Raw genomic sequence first — 16,080 nt, forward strand, 5'->3', positions numbered from 1 at the left:
GTGACTTTTTTCCAAACCTGTTGCAAATTAAATACAGGCAGTCCTCAACTTACGACAGTCTGTTTAGTGGCCATTCAACGATACAGCAGCACTGAAAAAAGGGACTTCGGTTTTTCACACTTACGACCGTGGCACGATCCCCATGGTCACGAAATCAAAATTCAGATGCTTGGCAATGGACTCGTATTTATGACGAGTTGTGATCCACCTTTTGGTGACTTTCTGACAAGCTTCACTTAACAACCATGGGACTGACTTAACAACGGCAGTGTTAGCGGCAAGAAAGATCGTAAAATGGGACCAAACTCCTTTAACAAATGTTTCACTTAGCGACAGAAAGGTTGGGCTCAATCGTGGTCGTAAGTCGATGACTCCCTGTACCCCATGCCGGCTCGGCTGTTGTTCGCACAGTTGCTTACCAGACGCCGCTGACACAACGGGTAGAAAGAGCTCGGGGCATAATTTCCGACCCCTGTTGCATGAAGCCCCCGACTGGGAACCAGAGGCTGTTTCCCAGCGTGTACTGGTTTTCCAGGATGTTATGACGCTCCCGGAGACAAGGATGAGGGTTGTACCATTCGTAAGGGCTCAGTCTGTGGAAGGAAGAAACATTTCAGACTCTTTTCCTTATTCGCTTATTACATTTACCGTATTTTTCGGACTATAAGATGCACAGGTGTATAAGGCGCACCAAGATTTTGAAGAGGTAAGTAAGAAGAAAGTTTTTGTCCTCTGCAGGCTTCAGCAGGGCTGGGGGGGGGAGGCAAAAACGCCCCCGTTTTTGCAAAAAACAGGCGGAAAATGGGCTGTTTTTTGCAAAAAAAATGGAGGCTTTTTGCCTCCCCCCCCCAACCCTACTGAAGCCTGCAGAGGGCTGCTGGGGGCTGAGGGAAGGCAAAAATGCCTCTTCTTTTGCGAAATACGGGACGTTTTTCGCAAAAATGGGATGCAGGGGCGGGGCTTCAGGAGGCCAGAAATGGCGGTATTTGGTGTATAAGACACACCAACATTTCCATGCTCTTTTAATGGGGAAAAGCGTGCATCTTATACTCTGAAAAATACGGTATACGCCGACACTCTCTCACTCTGCAAAGCAACTTTTCCATCTGAGAATCTCTACAGACTTTTAGCTATACAATTTGGGATGAACACCATGGGTGGGATTCAGAAATTTTAGCAAACAGTTCTCTGCCCGGTTGCTGGGTGGGTGTGGCCCATGGAGGGTGTGGCCTACTTGGCCTCCTGCACCACAGGTGGTGGTGGGAGTTTTCGGGGAGGCCCCCCAGGCTCTGGAGGCTTTCCTCGAGCCCCCAGGAGGATGAAAATGACCTCCTCGGGTCTCTGGTCTCTGGATGTGGTACCTTAAGCCTAGGATGAATCTCTCATAGGTAGGACTTACCGAGCAGCGAGAAAGAGGACGCAGCTAACGGCGAGATAGGCAAGAAGCATGAAAAGCCAAACAGCTGGGGAAAAGGGGTCGAGGAAGGAGAAATACCCCGGTTTGCGTCCCTGTGGAAAAAAAAAGAGTAGAAAAGCTTCAATGAAGTATTTCTGAATTTCCTACTATCAAGCATAATTCCAAAGAGTGTGTTGAATAAAATATGTTTTCTGCAAACTGACCAACTTCCAGATGTGTGAATATCTCTCTTTTTCTTCCTGTCTATTTCTTTCTCCATTTCTCTCCCTTTCTCTCTCTCTCTTCCTTTCTCTCTTTCCCTTTCCCCTCCCCTCTCTCTCTCCCTCCCTCTCTCAGTGTGTGTATGTGTGTGCGTAACTCCAAAGCCCCGGCATTGTTTTGGGGTCTGGGGTGGGTGGGTTTGGAAATGATTTGCAATGGCCTTCTTCCTAAGATTAAGAGAGCGACTGGCCCAAAGTCACCATGTTAACTTGGTGTCTAAGGCAGGACTAGAACTCCTGGTGCCTTGGTGTCTATTCCAGTGTCCTTAGTGACTGCACCAAACTGGTTCTCTATGGGTGGACTTAAGTTTCAGAATTCTGGGATGATTGATTTTGTTACCATCTCTTGACTAAGGTAATGGTAAAGGTTCCCCTCACACATATGTGCTAGTCGTTCCCGACTCTAGAGGGCAGTGCTCATCTCCGTTTCAAAGCCGAAGAGCCAGAGCTGTCCGAAGATGTCTCCATGACTCAATACCAAAGGCGCACGAACGCTGTTATTTTCCCACCAAAGGTGGTACCTATTTTTCTACTTGCATTTTTACATGCTTTCGAACTGCTAGGTTGGCAGAAGCTGGGACAAATCACGGGAGCTCACTCCGTTATGCAGCACCAGGGATTCGAACCGCCGAGCTGCCGACCTTTCTGATCGACAAGCTCAGCGTCTTAGTCCCCCGAGCCGCCGCGTCCCTTTTCTTGACTCAGTAGAATGAAAGGCCAGATGGGAGGGATCACCTCAGATCTCTCCCGGATGCTCAGGTCATCTCCCACTCTTCCTCCCTCCACTTTTAAGACCGGGTTGTGCCTACCATGTGTACACGGTACAGGATGCTGATTCCCAACGTCATGAAGGGCTTGGAGAAGTCGATGACCTTCTCCCGTTCGGCCGTGATGGTGAAGGCAGCCACCGCCAGATCAGCTTTCTGGAAAAGCAAAGGGAACGCTAATCATCTCGTAGACAGAGTGACACTGCTGCTCTCTAGGTTTTATTTTTATTTATTTATTTATTTTTAATCAATTTTATATATACATTCACAATTATATGATCTCATAACTGTTATTAATAATATGTATTTATAACAATTTTTCCCTACAGTTGACAATATACTTGAAGATTGCTTTCTTACCATCCCATAGATCCATCTTATCTTACAACGGTCCTACTTCTTCTTCCCTCCCTCCCTCTTTCCTTCCCTCGTTTCTTCTCTCCTACTCCCCTTCCTTCCTTCCCTCCTTCGCCTTCCCTCCTTCCTTCCTTCCCTCCTTTCTTTTCTCCTTCTCTCCTTCCTTTCCTCCTTCCTTTCCTCCTTCCTTCCCCCCTTCCTTCTCTCCTACATTCCCTCCTTCCTTCCCTTCCTTCCCTCCTCTCCTTCCTTCCCTCCTTCCTTCCCTTTCTTCTCTCCTTTCTTCCCTCCTTCCTTCCCTCCTTGCTTGCCTCCCTCCTTCCTACCCCCTTTCTTCTCTTTCTTCTCTCCTTCCTTCCTTCCTCCTCTCCTTTCCTTTCTCTCCTTCCCCTTCCTCCCCTTTACCCTTCCCCTCTTCTTCCCATTCCTCCCCTCTTTCCTACTCTTACATTCCCTCCCATTCTTCCTCTGCCTTTCCTTTCTTTTTTTCATTGGCTGGTTGAAACCCAAGCAAAGACTACAGGTAATCCTCGACTTACAACAGTTCATTTAGTGACTGTTTGAACGGCACTAAAAAAAGTGACTTATTACCCTGAGTTCATCAAAACTCAAGATGCTTGGCAATGTTCTGATCTAGGCTTCCCCAAAAAGCACGAAACAGATTCCTGGTCCTGACAAAACCCCTTTTACGAAACGAATGTTGAATTCCTCTCATTCACATTCAGCAAAGGCCTGGCAAACAGTCTTTCAAAGGTGGATTTATGACCACAGACCTTATCTCGCTTGGAAAGCTGCCATGTAAATATTATCCAAATGAGGTGCAAGGAAAGGCTGGGCACAGAGGAGTGGTGGGTTTCAAAATGTTTTAGAACTACTTTTTGGGAGTGGCTTGCCAGCCATGTGACCAAGTGGGAGTGGCTTGGCAGTCATGTGACTGTGCAGGCATGGCCAACTTGTAAAATGTGTTGAAACTCACTTAACAACGCTCTTGCTTAGCAACCAAAATGTTCGCTCAGGAACTCTGGCATTGAAGCGTGCAAGTCTTAAAGCTGTCAAGTTACAAGACCCTTGCACCCCTAAACCTTTAGGAAAAAAAAAACCCAGGGGTGTTCAAACTTGAAAGCTTTAAGACTTGTGGACTTCAACTCCCAGAATTCCTCCTCTCGCTCTTCATCTTGATGATGTGCAGATGGGTGGGGGGAGGGAGCTGGAACCGGTTCTAAACGGCACTGTAGATTTGTGGAACCTCTTCTATAGAAGAGGTTAGAACTGGCAGGAACCCACCCCTGGCACAGAGTCTCTGAGATTCATGGACAGATCTTCACACTCCTCAAACGAATGAATGAATGAATTGTTTCCTGCAGAAGCCCACTCCCCTTTTGCTCCTCTTTTATTTCCTATGGGTTACGGGGCTAATCACCTTCCACCTGTGGCTTTACTCCCAAGTTGACCCTGATTTTCGAGTTGTTCTTTTCTTCTGGCAGCTCTGCGCATGCGTACACTGGGAACAGGCTCCAGCTGTTCCTCTGCCTCACTGCCGTCTAGCTCCAAAGGCAGGTGAGAACTCCCAGATGGCCTCTGCACCGTCTCTCCCTCCAACACAGAGCCCTCATCAGAGCCTTTCCCAGCCTCCAGGACTGGCCCATGTTCCTCCCCAACCTCCTCACTGTCCAACTCTGCTGCCAGCTTCTCTGGTCGCTGGCGGGCCACAACAGGCAACTGACTCACAGTTACGACTTTAGGAGTGTCCCAGGGTCATGTGATCACCTTTTGCGACCTCCAGACTAGCAAAGTTAATGGGGAAGCCAGACTCACTTAACAACTGTGTCACTAGTGTAACAATTGCAGTGATTTATTTAACAACTGTGGCAAAAAAATGGGGATGCTGCACGAGTTGTTAGTGTGACGAACGGTCCTACTTAGCTTTTTACGGGGGTCATTGTAACCTGAACAGCCACTAAATGAACTACTGTAAGTCAAGGATTATCAGCAAGTCCTTTGATTGTTTTAACTGCGTTGATCTGAGCTACCAGGTGCGGTGGCCCAGAGGTGGAACTCTCGCCTCACAATCAGGAGGCTGTTAGTTCGATCCTTGGTAGAGGCAGATATTTCTCTCTCTCTGGGCACAATGGGAATATATCTGCTGAACAAAACTCTGCATTGGCAACAGGGAAAGGCATCTGGCCAGGAAACACTCTGCTAGCTCCATTCTGTTGCCCAGACTCCATCCTGCAAAGGATTATGGGGTTGTTAAAAAGAGGATGATTGATCTAAGCTACCAGATCTTGCTTGCAGAAACCTCAAAAACCATTAGAAAGGTGGCAGAGAGAGACACACACACACACACAAATATCTCCTTGCTGCTTTCTTATCCGAATGTTTGAATCCAGATCTGGCTTGCCTACTACTGAGTAATTGTGAGTCATTTTGTAGAGAGTCTTTCTGTGCTGGCTAAGTGCACCCACAAACAAATGTTCAATTGTGGTCTACTCTAACCCATTCAGATCCTAGAAGCAGAAATGCCATTTCTGTCTCTCTCTTTTGAGATAAAAGCAAAAGCAAAAAAACACACCAGCATCAATTCTTTAAGAAGCATCATCATTGAGAAAATATTCCAGCCCAGCCTGCGAGCAAAATAGCTTTCTATTTGCAGGGAGCTGTAATCAGATCTGACCCATGGTCCTCTCTCTCTCTCTCTCTCTCTCTCTCTCTCTCTCTCTCTCTCTCTCTCTCTCTCTCTCTCTCTCTCTCTCTCTCTCTCTCTCCTCCCTCCCTCCCTCCCTCCCTCCCTCCCTCCCTCCCTCCCTCCCTCTCTCTCTCCCTCCCTCCCTCCCTCCCTCCCTCCCTCCCTCCCTCTCTTCTGCCATCTCTTTATTTATCATTTCTCTGCCATTGCACACAGCTGACTTTCTTTTTTAGTGATTTTCTATTAAATACATTTTCTTAGTGCTTAATAAACATTGTGTTGTCTGGGTATTTCATTTGCTTAACAATACAAATGACATTCTTCGTCTCCGCCACTTTTTTTCCCAACCATTGGTAAAATAAATTCCATATTGGATAATATTCTACATCCTCTTTCTCTTTCACTTTCAATGTCAATCTATCCATCTCTGCACAATCTAGCATCGTCTTGAGTACTTCTTTGTCTCGTGGTATATCTTCATTTTTCCAATACGGTGCAAAAATAATCCTCGCTGCTGTTAAGATGTGTAATATTGTTGTTCAGTTGTGAAGTCGTGTCCGACCCATCTCAGCCCCATGGACAACATTCCCCCCAGGCCTTCTTGTCCTCTACCATCCTCTGGAGTCCATTCAAGCTCACGCCGACTGCTTCAGAGACTCCATCCAGCCTCCTCCTTCTCTGTCGTCCCCTTCTTCTTTTGCCCTCAATTCTTTCCCAGCATTCGGCTCTTCTCCAGGGAGTCCTTCCTTCTCATTATGTAGCCAAAGTCTTTGAGTTTCAGCTTCAGGATCTGGCCTTCTAAAAGGCAGACAAGGTTGATCTCCTCTAGGACTGACCGGTTGGATCGCCTTGCAGTCCAAGGGACTCGCATGTAATATTAAATACATGCTTTTCTTATTAAGGTTTTCTGATATTATACCAAATAAAAAACAATTCAGGTTTAAAATCTGCAAAGTCTTCCTGTCATCTTTTCTAACCACCTGTGTATCTTTGCCCATTTTTTTTTCTTTGACACAAGTCCACTACGAATGATAAAATGTGCCGGGTTATTTTTGGTTACATTTCCAACATTTGCTAGACATATTTTTAAACATTTGAGCTAATCTAGCAGGTGGTAGATAGAGCTGACTTTCTTGGGGAGGGGGGTGGGAATAGAAGAAAAAAGCACCTGAAGAATTGAATGGCCATGCAGAAGAATTGCATTCTGAAGAATTGAATGGCCAGGCAGAAAAAGCCAGGTCCATTTAGCTGCTGATGCACCAAACCTGGGATAGCAACACCAATAGCCCTTAGACTTATATACCGCTTTACAGCGCTCTCTAAGAGGTTTTACAGAATCAGCCTCTTGCTCCCAACAATCTGCATCCTCATTTTATCATCCTCGGAAGGATGGAAGGATGAGTCAACTTTGAGCCTGGTGAGATTCGATCTGCCAAACTGCTGGCAGCCGGCGATCGGCAGAAGTAGCCTGCAGTACTGCACTCTAACCACTGCGCCACCGTGGCTCTATTATATTGATCTTCCCCCGCAACCTGCATCCTACATCTTCAGGTAAGATTCCAAGTCCGGTTCCTAAAACCAACTTCCACCTGCTTTCCACATGCAATTTCACTGTGAAGATCTGTCTGGTTGATGGAAATTTTTGTCAGGGGGGAAAAGAATAATAATAATCTGGGATTTTCCTAACAGCCTTACCCTGTTAATGAGTTCTCCCACCATGCCAGTCCAAGACCCATTAGGTTCAGGAGCCCCGTAAAGCCCATCATCCACCAGTTTGATCTGGAAACGGAACTTAAGGATGTCGGCAAGTTCGTGAAGCATGTCCACGCAGAAGCCTTCATACTGGGCAGGACCGGAGAGTTCCTGGAAGTTTGCCCGACGCATCATGTAGGGATTCTCCTGTAAGCGGGAAAGCCAGGATATAATATGAGGTAGCATGCTCTGGCTGGTGAATTCTGGGAGTTGAAGTCCACAAGTCTTAAAGTTGGCAAGTGTGAAGACTCTTGAGCTAGTAGATAACAGGCAACTGTCCTCGAGATTTGACATATTTTTGGTCAGGAGAACTCCAAACCCAAACATACACAATATTCCTCCTTCTTCCTATTTTCCCCACAACAACAACCCTGGGAGGTGGCCCAAAGTCACCCCGTTGGCTTTCATGGATAAGGCGGGACTAGAACTCAAGAGTCTCCTGAGGATTGGCCCAAAGTCACCCAGTTGGCTTTCATGTCTAAGGCGGGACTAGAACTCGGGAGTCTCCTGATGATTGGCCCAAAATCACCCAGTTGGCTTTCATGTCTAAGGCGGGACTAGAACTCAGGAGTCTCTTGATGATTGGACCAAAGTCACCCAGTTGACTTTCATGTCTAAGGCGGGACTAGAACTCGGGACTCTCCTGAGGATTGGCCCAAAGTTCCCCAGCCAGTTTTCATGTCTAAGGTGGGATTAAAACTCAGGAGTCTCCTGATGATTGGCCCCAAAACTCCCAGCCCTCGTTCATGTCTAAGGCAGGACTAGAACTCACTGTCTCCTAGTTTATAGGTCAGCACCTTAATCACTAGGCCAAACTGACTCGCTGACCTATTGGTCTAATGGCCCTGAGAGGATGGGGTTGCGATTCCTTTTTCCCATCCCTTCCCTCTTCCTCTATTTCTCTCTTTCCCTTCCCATTCATCATCCAACTAGAGAATGGAGCCATGGTTTCCCCCGAGAAATCTGTCCTGACCACTTAAGAGCACTTCTGAAATTAGCTCAAGAGCGCCTGGTCCCTGAATGGTAAGAGGAACCAGCCACATCCCTCCAGAGGTTCAACAACAGCACATCATAACAACCCAACAATCTGTGCCTTTGTTTCTGTGTACCCACTCATATGCAGAAGGACGAACATCTCTTTTGTGCATGAAAATCACAGACGCAATCACGGCTCTTCACTAATTTGCCTAATTCTTTTATTTTTATTCCCTCTTCCCAACTGAAGCACGCTTGTCATCAGTCCATTGTAGGGAAGAGCATGCCAGACATTAATTATTGTTTACCCATCACAACCACCATCCCATTTTCAGTCTGAGACGAGACGGAAGAGTTTGACCATTTCAAGCAGCCCTTTCAACTCTTTTCTTGGAAGGGAAGAACTTCTCCAAACTATTTGGAGGAAGTCTTCGCTACGTCAAGGGAAGTTTGGCACTATGTAAAAAAAGATGTTGAGACTCTAGACAAAAGTGCATGGAAGAGCAACAAAGATGATTAGGGGACTGGAGGCTAAAACATAGCAAGAACGGCTTCAAGAATTGGGTATGTTGAGTTTAATGAAAAGAAGAACTAGGGGAGACATGATAGTAGTGTTCCAATATTTGAGGGGCTGCCACAAAGAAGAGGGAGTCAAGCTAGTCTCCAAAGTATCAGAAGACAGAACAAGAAGCAACGGGTGGAAACTAATCAAGGAGAGATGCAACTTCCTGACAGCGAGAACAGCTAATCAGTGGAACGGTTTGTCTCCAGAAATTGTGGATACTCCATGTTTTTCAGTTTCAGCCACTTGTCTGAAATGGTATATAGGGTATATAGGGTTTCCTGCCTGAGCAGGACTATTCTCTATTCTCAAACTATTCTCCAAAGCAACTGAAGGTAGAACAAGAAGCAATGGGTGGAAACTAATCAAGGAGAGAAGCAACTTAGAACTAAGGAGACATTTCCTGACAGTGAGAACAATTAATCAGTGGAACAACTTGCCACCAGAAGCTGTGAATGCTCCAACACTGGAAGTTTTAAAGAAGATGTTGGATAACCATTTGTCTGAAGTGGTGTAAGATTTCCTGCCTAAGCAGGGGGTTGGACTAGAAGACCTCCAAGGTGCCTTCCAACTCTGTTATTGTATTCTACTGTAAGCTCCCTTCCAACCCTTCTGTTATTCTGTTATTCCCCTTCCACAATCATCTTTGAAGGGTCTGTGAATGAATCAAGGAACCACCAAACAGGAAAGAGGAAATTTTTGCTGTAGGAGTCTGTTTCTCACATGAAATAGTGAAACCAGCTACAATTCAGTGGTGAAATTCAATTTTTTTTTTACTATTGATTCTGTGGGCGTAGCAGGGGAAGGATACTACAAAATCTCCATTCCCGCCCCACAGGTGGTATTTACCGATTCTCCAAACTACCTTATTTTTCGGAGTATAAGACACACCTTTTTCCCTCAAAAAAGATTCTGAAAATCTGGGTGCATCTTATACACTGAATACAGCACTTTTTGCCTCCCCAAAACCCGCCCCCTTCACCAAAATGGCCATGCAGAAAAACGGGCCATTTTTTGCTCAATTTTGCCCCCCTAGCCCCTAGGAACAATCTATAAGCCTCCTAAAGACTTTTTTGGACAAAAAAACAGGCTGTTTTTTTGCTCGTTCTTCCCCCCCCCCAAAAAAAACCCTCCCCCGGAGCACTCTACAAGTCTCCTAAAGGCTATTCATACCCTTTTTTGGAAAAAAATGGGCCCGTTTTCGCAAAAAATGGACTGTTTTGGGGAGATTTGCAGAGTGCCAAAACTTTTTTTTTTTTTAATTTGCCTCTTCAAAACTTTGGTGCATCTTATACTCCGGAAAATACAATACTCAAAATTTCCACTACCGCTTCTCCAGAACCCATCAGAACCTGCTTAATTTCACCCTCTGCTACAATTCCCTCATGTTCACATCTCCAAGGGCCCCCAGTCACTTTTTACATCCTTGGTTGACTTTAACCAAGCCACCTGCACAACTGTTTAAAGCCCGCTTTTCAAAAGGTGGAGAAATACCCCTGAGAATAAGACAAGGGGGGGGGGGGCACTTACCAAGATGGTGGTGATCACCAGAGTCTTGTTGGCGAGGCTCTCTGAGGCGTTGATATCCAACGTTGTGGCGTTCATCGCAAGGGTCTTGTTAGAGTACCACACCCCAATCTGTTGAAAAAGAACGGTGTCAGGCCTCAAAACCATCTTTTTATTTTCTGTAAGCTACCCAGAGTCCTTCGGGATTGGGCGGCCTATAAATGTATTCAATCAATCAATCAATTTTGCATTGGGCCTTCAGGCCTGCCACATTTAATGCTGTGGGGAAATGGGAGGGGGGATTATATAACATTCCTTTCCCAGAGCGTCAAGGTCACCTTGCCCTGCCCCTGGAGTGGTGTGCCTGAGAGGCATCTCCAGTTGGGACGGTGCCTGATTGGGCCTTGTGATGGACCTGTGGCGGCTGGGCAGGGATTTGGTCTTTCATTTGGGTGGGGAAACCCTGGAAGCTTTCAGATTCGGATTTTCCCAGATGTCCCAATATGACATCTCTAATAAAGTGGAACTTTGATAAACTTCAAGCTTTGGAGTCTTATTTTGTTACAGGTGTTACTTGGAACCCTGACACCCAGCCTATAGGTTCTTACTAGATTTATCCTGTACCCAGGAAGTCCTCGACTTATGACCCCTTCAACACTTCCGCTGCTAAGCCAGATTGCTGTTAAGTGAGTCTCATCCCACCTCACAGCTCTGGCAAGAAAGTGAACCGCTGCAGGTATCAAGTGTCTAACCCTGTTGTTAAGTGAATCTGGCTTCCCCATGGACTATCAGAAGGTCGCAAAAGGGGATCACGTGACCCCGGGACACTGCAACTGTCGTAAAGAGGAACCAGTTGCCAGGCTTCTGAATTTTGATCAGGTGACCATCGGGATGCTGCAAAGGTCTTAAGTGTGAAAAAAACGATGGTATCTTTTTCTTCCCAGTGCCGTTGTAACTTCGAACGGTCACTAAAGAAACTGTTTTACGTCGAGGACTATCTGAAATCTCTGCAAAAACAGGGTATCCTAAGCTGAAGCTCTAAGTTGTCAGCGTTCCAAATATCATCCAGAATTAAATCAGAGTCCAAGGCATAACTTTCATCAAAGTTCCAATTTAATAAGTGAGACATGTTGGTACACACTGTGGAAGCCCGAATCTGAAAGCTTCCTGGGGTTTCCACCCAGTTGAAAGTTCAAAACCTGGCCCCCACACCCACAAGTCTATCACATGGTCCAATCTTCCTCTGCCATGCTGGCATTTCCACCCACCTAGTTCCGGTCAGGTGCAGAGACCTTGGGCTTCTAGAAAGGAATGTTTTATTTTGACAACACATTCTGCTCCTTACTATTCCCCACTTCCCAATTACCCCACTAATGAAACAGCATAGTAAAATAATAGAGAGTGTGGCAGGCCAAAGATCCTTAAAAGGAATATGATTGCAGGAATGACACTAGTCCTCTTACCTCCCGGTGTCCGTGCCGTCCTTTTTCCAGAATTCTCAGGGTGTAATTGGTTCTTTGACCCTTGCTGTTGAATTCCACGTGTCCCGTCAGCCCGTCATACTCTACCTAGCCAGGGATGGAGAGACAGAGGAATGGGGCGCAAATCGAAGAAGACAGAGAGAAGAACACAGGAGAATGAGAGCGAGGCACGGCCAAAACGGGCTCACAAGTTACAATTAGCTTGAGAAGGGAGCACTCTGGTTCTCTTCCATCCTCCCAAAATAAGGAAGAAGATTATTCCATGTCCCAGGTCAGTGGTCTCCAAACACGGGGCGCTTTAAGACTTGTAGACTTCAACTCCCAGAATTCCTCAGCCAGCCATGACCTAGGACACTGGATAGTCCGTCTGTCTGAGGAATTCTGGGAGTTGAAGTCCCCAAGTCCTAAAGTGACCATGCTTGGAGACCTCTGACCTAAGACATTGGATAGTCCAGCTGGCTGAAGAATGGCTGGCTGAGGAATTCTGGGAGTTGAAGTCCACAAATCTCAAAGTGGCCATGCTTGGAGACCCCTGTGCTAAGTTGCGCCACAGAAATGTGTTAGTAAAATAGCCTTTCAGGCAGGGGTGAGATTCAGCCTGTTCTGAGAGGTTCTGGAGAACCGGTAGCGGAAATTTTGAGTAGTTCGGAGAACCAGCAAATATTACCTCTGGCTGGCCCCAGAGTGGGGAGGGAATGGAGATTTTGCAGTATCCTTCCTCAGGAATGGGAAGGGAATGGAGATTTTGCAGTATCCTTCCCCAGAAGTGGGAAGGGAATGGAGATTTTGCAGTATCCTTCCCCAGGAGTGGGGAGGGAATGGAGATTTTGCAGTATCCTTCCCCAGGAGTGGGAAGGGAATGGGGATTTTGTAGTATCCTTTCCCAGGAGTGGGGAGGGAATGGAGATTTTGCAGTATCCTTCCCCAGGAGTGGGAAGGGAATGGGCATTTTGCAGTATCCTTCCCCAGGAATGGGAAGGGAATGGGCATTTTGTAGTATCCTTTCCCAGGAGTGGGGAGAGAATGGGGATTTTGCAGTATCCTTCCCCAGGAGTGGGAAGGGAATGGAGATTTTGCAGTATCCTTCCCCAGGAATGGGAAGGGAATGGGGATTTTGTAGTATCCTTTCCCAGGAGTGGGGAGAGAATGGGGTTTTGCAGTATCCTTCCCCTGCCACAGAACCGTTAGTAAAAAAATAATAATTGAATGTTACCACTGCTCTGAGCGTGTTTTTTTTCCCTTGCCAAATTTTGAAAAGGCAGGGGAGGACTCTGAAAGCCACCCTCCCATTTGGCTGTGTTTAGACAACACAGTGAAAAAAAACTGGCAGCGAGGTTCACCCCAAATGCTAAATTTGGATAGTTTTTTAAAAAAAATCTCTTGTAACCGAACTGTGCACATCCACTTCATTGGATAAATTTTCCATCCATTGTTGCAAGAGCAGAAAAGTCAGTGACCACATCTCTCTTAGGGGGACCTGCGGGCAATTGGCGTATTTGCTCCAACTGAGAACATCTGACCTTTCTTTGGGCAAATCTAACCAGACAGACATCAACGCTTACACAACCATGTTCACATATTTCCGTGTTTTTGTTTTGCTTTTTTTTTTTTTAAATGGTGGGGGGAGGGAGCTGTCATTTCTAGGTGAAGCAGCCTCTCACCATACGCAGGTAGTTCATCAGGCTGGTCCCGTGTTGCCAGATGTTTGCTGATGTGCAAGCCAGGGGCTTCACCCCAATCTCCTGGCTACGGTTCAATTCCCGCACGGCGCTCACGACCACGTGTACCGCGTCAAACATGAGGGCTGCTGATAGCTGGAGGGGAACAAAAATAATTCAGCTGCTGCTAATTATGGCATTTGGTGGGGAGGGGGGGGGACGGGCACAGACAGGGGCACCTCCTTGCCACCCTGTTCTTCCAGAGCTATTCTTCCTTTGGCTACCACGCTAAAACATCGGTGCAGCTGCAGAACGGGAGGCGGGTTGGGTGAGTCAGATAGTGAGCGTGGATGTGCTCCACCAGGATGAAGTCAACCTGATCTTGAACAATCTCTACAAGTCAACAGTGGAGGAGTGTTAATCCTGAAGCTCAGCTGGACAGAAATAATTTTAGTTAGAAGGAGTTAGGAGACTCTGCAGTTAAGAATCCAGGTCTTCTCGGATGACTTCAGCTGTGTTCTTCAAGCCAACATCCTTTGTTCGTCACCTCAATAATCCATCCTTCTCAGCCCAACATTCTTCATTCCTCAAGCTGACAATCCATCCTTCCTCAACCCAACACCATTTGTTCCTCAACCCCCCCCCAATCTATTCTTTCTCAACCCAACATCATTTGTTTCTCAACCCAACAATCCATCCTTCTTCAACCCAATATTGTTCATTCCTCAAGCCAACAATCCATTGTTCCTTAGCCCAAAATCCTTTGTTTCTCAACTCAATAATCCATCCTCCCTCAACCCAACATCCTTTGTTCCTCACGCCAACAATCCATTCTTCCTCAACCCAACATCATTTGTTCCTCAACCCAACAATCCATCCTTCTTCAACCCAATATTGTTCATTCCTCAAGCCAACAATCCATTCTTCCTTAACCCAAAATCCTTTGTTTCTCAACTCAACAATCCACCCTTCCTCAACCCAACATCCTTCCTGCAGATGTTGTATTGAAGACAGCTGAAGTCCACCAAGAAACATAGATTCCTAACTTCACTTGTCTTCAACCCAACATTCTTCAGATGTTAAAACTGCCAGACAATTTCCAACTAAGAATTTCTGCAAATGTCAAAAAATGAACACCTATCAAATATATCTCTTCCAATGAATATCCGGGCAAATAAACCCTTGCTTATTTACAATGTCATATTAATGTCCATCTTCAAGAAAGCAGTCATGGCTTTAGTGGTTAAGAAGAGTTGCATCCCCTTCTCTTCCCTTTAATGAACTTCAAATTATGACATACGATGGACTGAGCAAAACTGACTCAAACTTCAGATCAAGGCAAGCCAGAGGTGATTTTTTTACAGGCATTTTAATTGCCTGCCAAGTTTATTTAATAATATTAGAGGCTCAGTTGATTTCAGTATACTAAGAAACTGAAAACAGAGTTAGTGAAGGTTGGGGCTAACAATCCTCTTGCCTTTGGGTGGAATTGACATTAGGTTAGAAGAATGGGTTCTGGTTGCCAGCAAAGGACAACAGTTGATAGACTCATCACTGATCTGCAGACATTCCATTCTAAAGCAACTGAAGGTCACAATTCTAAAGCAACTGAAGGTCACAATTCTCTACAGAAGGATGACGGATGTTCATTTACCCACAAATACGTAGGGGTCTCCAAACTTGGCAATTTTTAAGACTTGTGGACTTCAACTCCCAGAATTCCTCAACTGGCTGCTGAAGCCGAGGAAGTTGAAGATCCCAAGTCTTCAAAATTGCCAAGTTTGGAGACCCCTGATGTAGAGGAACCCAGAAAGACTATTACTGTATGACACTGTGATGGCTATTCTGTAGCTCCATTTGTAAGAAGAGATGCATGCACTTTTTCAAATCCCGTGGTCCTTCTTCGGCTAGATCAGGGGTGTCAAACTCCATTTCACTGAGGGCCACATCACGGTTGGGTTTGACTTTGGGGGATGGGTGGGTGTGGTGAGGGTGGGCGTGGCCAGCTTGACGTCACTCGTGTTGGCGGTGACTGTGGTGGCCCGAGCGCTTTGCAAGCAAAAACGGAGGTCGGGAAGACCACACACAGCCCTCCCGAGCTCCATTTTCGCTAGCAGAAGCACCGTGGGCTGGTCCTTCACTGTTTCCAGGGCAGCTCTGTGGGCCAGATCTAAGCATCCCGCGGGCCGGATCTGGCTGGCGGGCCTTGAGTTTCACACCCCTGAGCTAGACAATCCTTCACACAAGTGCACTTGTATGGTCATCTCTCCTTCCTGGGATGTCACACTTACCGCCGGTCCTGGGTAAGGATTGAGTTCACAGTTCTCCCGCCATGACATGTTGAGGCTACGGACAAATTCCATGTAGAAAGGGTGGCTGGTGTTAAACATGGAGAAGCCCAGGACATTGGAATGTTCGTCCACAATTCCATCCAAGTGCAAGATTGGAAAGTCCTGGAAAGATGGTGAACAATATTAGTGGACTGAACTTCCTCTTTAACATACATTCAAAAAGGTCGACTGAGGTCAACCTGGGAAAAGGCTACAGAAGAGAGACGGCCAAGGAACAGGAAGAAGAAACACGGAAGGAAACCTAGAGATCAACAGCAGAAAGTTCAAAACATCCTTAAAAGATCCATCTCATCCTGAGCACCCTTTTT

The 16,080-nt window shown here is 46.3% G+C and overlaps 1 protein-coding gene across 1 annotated transcript in view; it reads right to left on the reverse strand.

Moving 5' to 3' along the window:
• Positions 1-16,080, reverse strand: part of GRIK5 (glutamate ionotropic receptor kainate type subunit 5) — a 75,807-nt gene that overhangs the window by 10,756 nt on the left and 48,971 nt on the right. The window contains exons 8-15 of the mRNA XM_087727041.1: positions 15,713-15,874; positions 13,425-13,577; positions 11,746-11,850; positions 10,307-10,414; positions 7,183-7,386; positions 2,487-2,600; positions 1,400-1,509; positions 420-593 (exon numbers count right to left, since the gene is read on the reverse strand). Coding sequence (XP_087583167.1) covers positions 420-593; positions 1,400-1,509; positions 2,487-2,600; positions 7,183-7,386; positions 10,307-10,414; positions 11,746-11,850; positions 13,425-13,577; positions 15,713-15,874 — 1,130 coding nt within the window. The remainder of the gene's footprint in view (positions 1-419; positions 594-1,399; positions 1,510-2,486; positions 2,601-7,182; positions 7,387-10,306; positions 10,415-11,745; positions 11,851-13,424; positions 13,578-15,712; positions 15,875-16,080) is intronic.

This window comes from Thamnophis sirtalis, unplaced genomic scaffold, assembly GCF_051295495.1.
Source record: "Thamnophis sirtalis isolate CommonGarterSnake01/CBP01778 unplaced genomic scaffold, rThaSir2_p1.2 scaffold_13, whole genome shotgun sequence".
NCBI classification, from domain to species: Eukaryota; Metazoa; Chordata; class Lepidosauria; order Squamata; family Natricidae; genus Thamnophis; species Thamnophis sirtalis.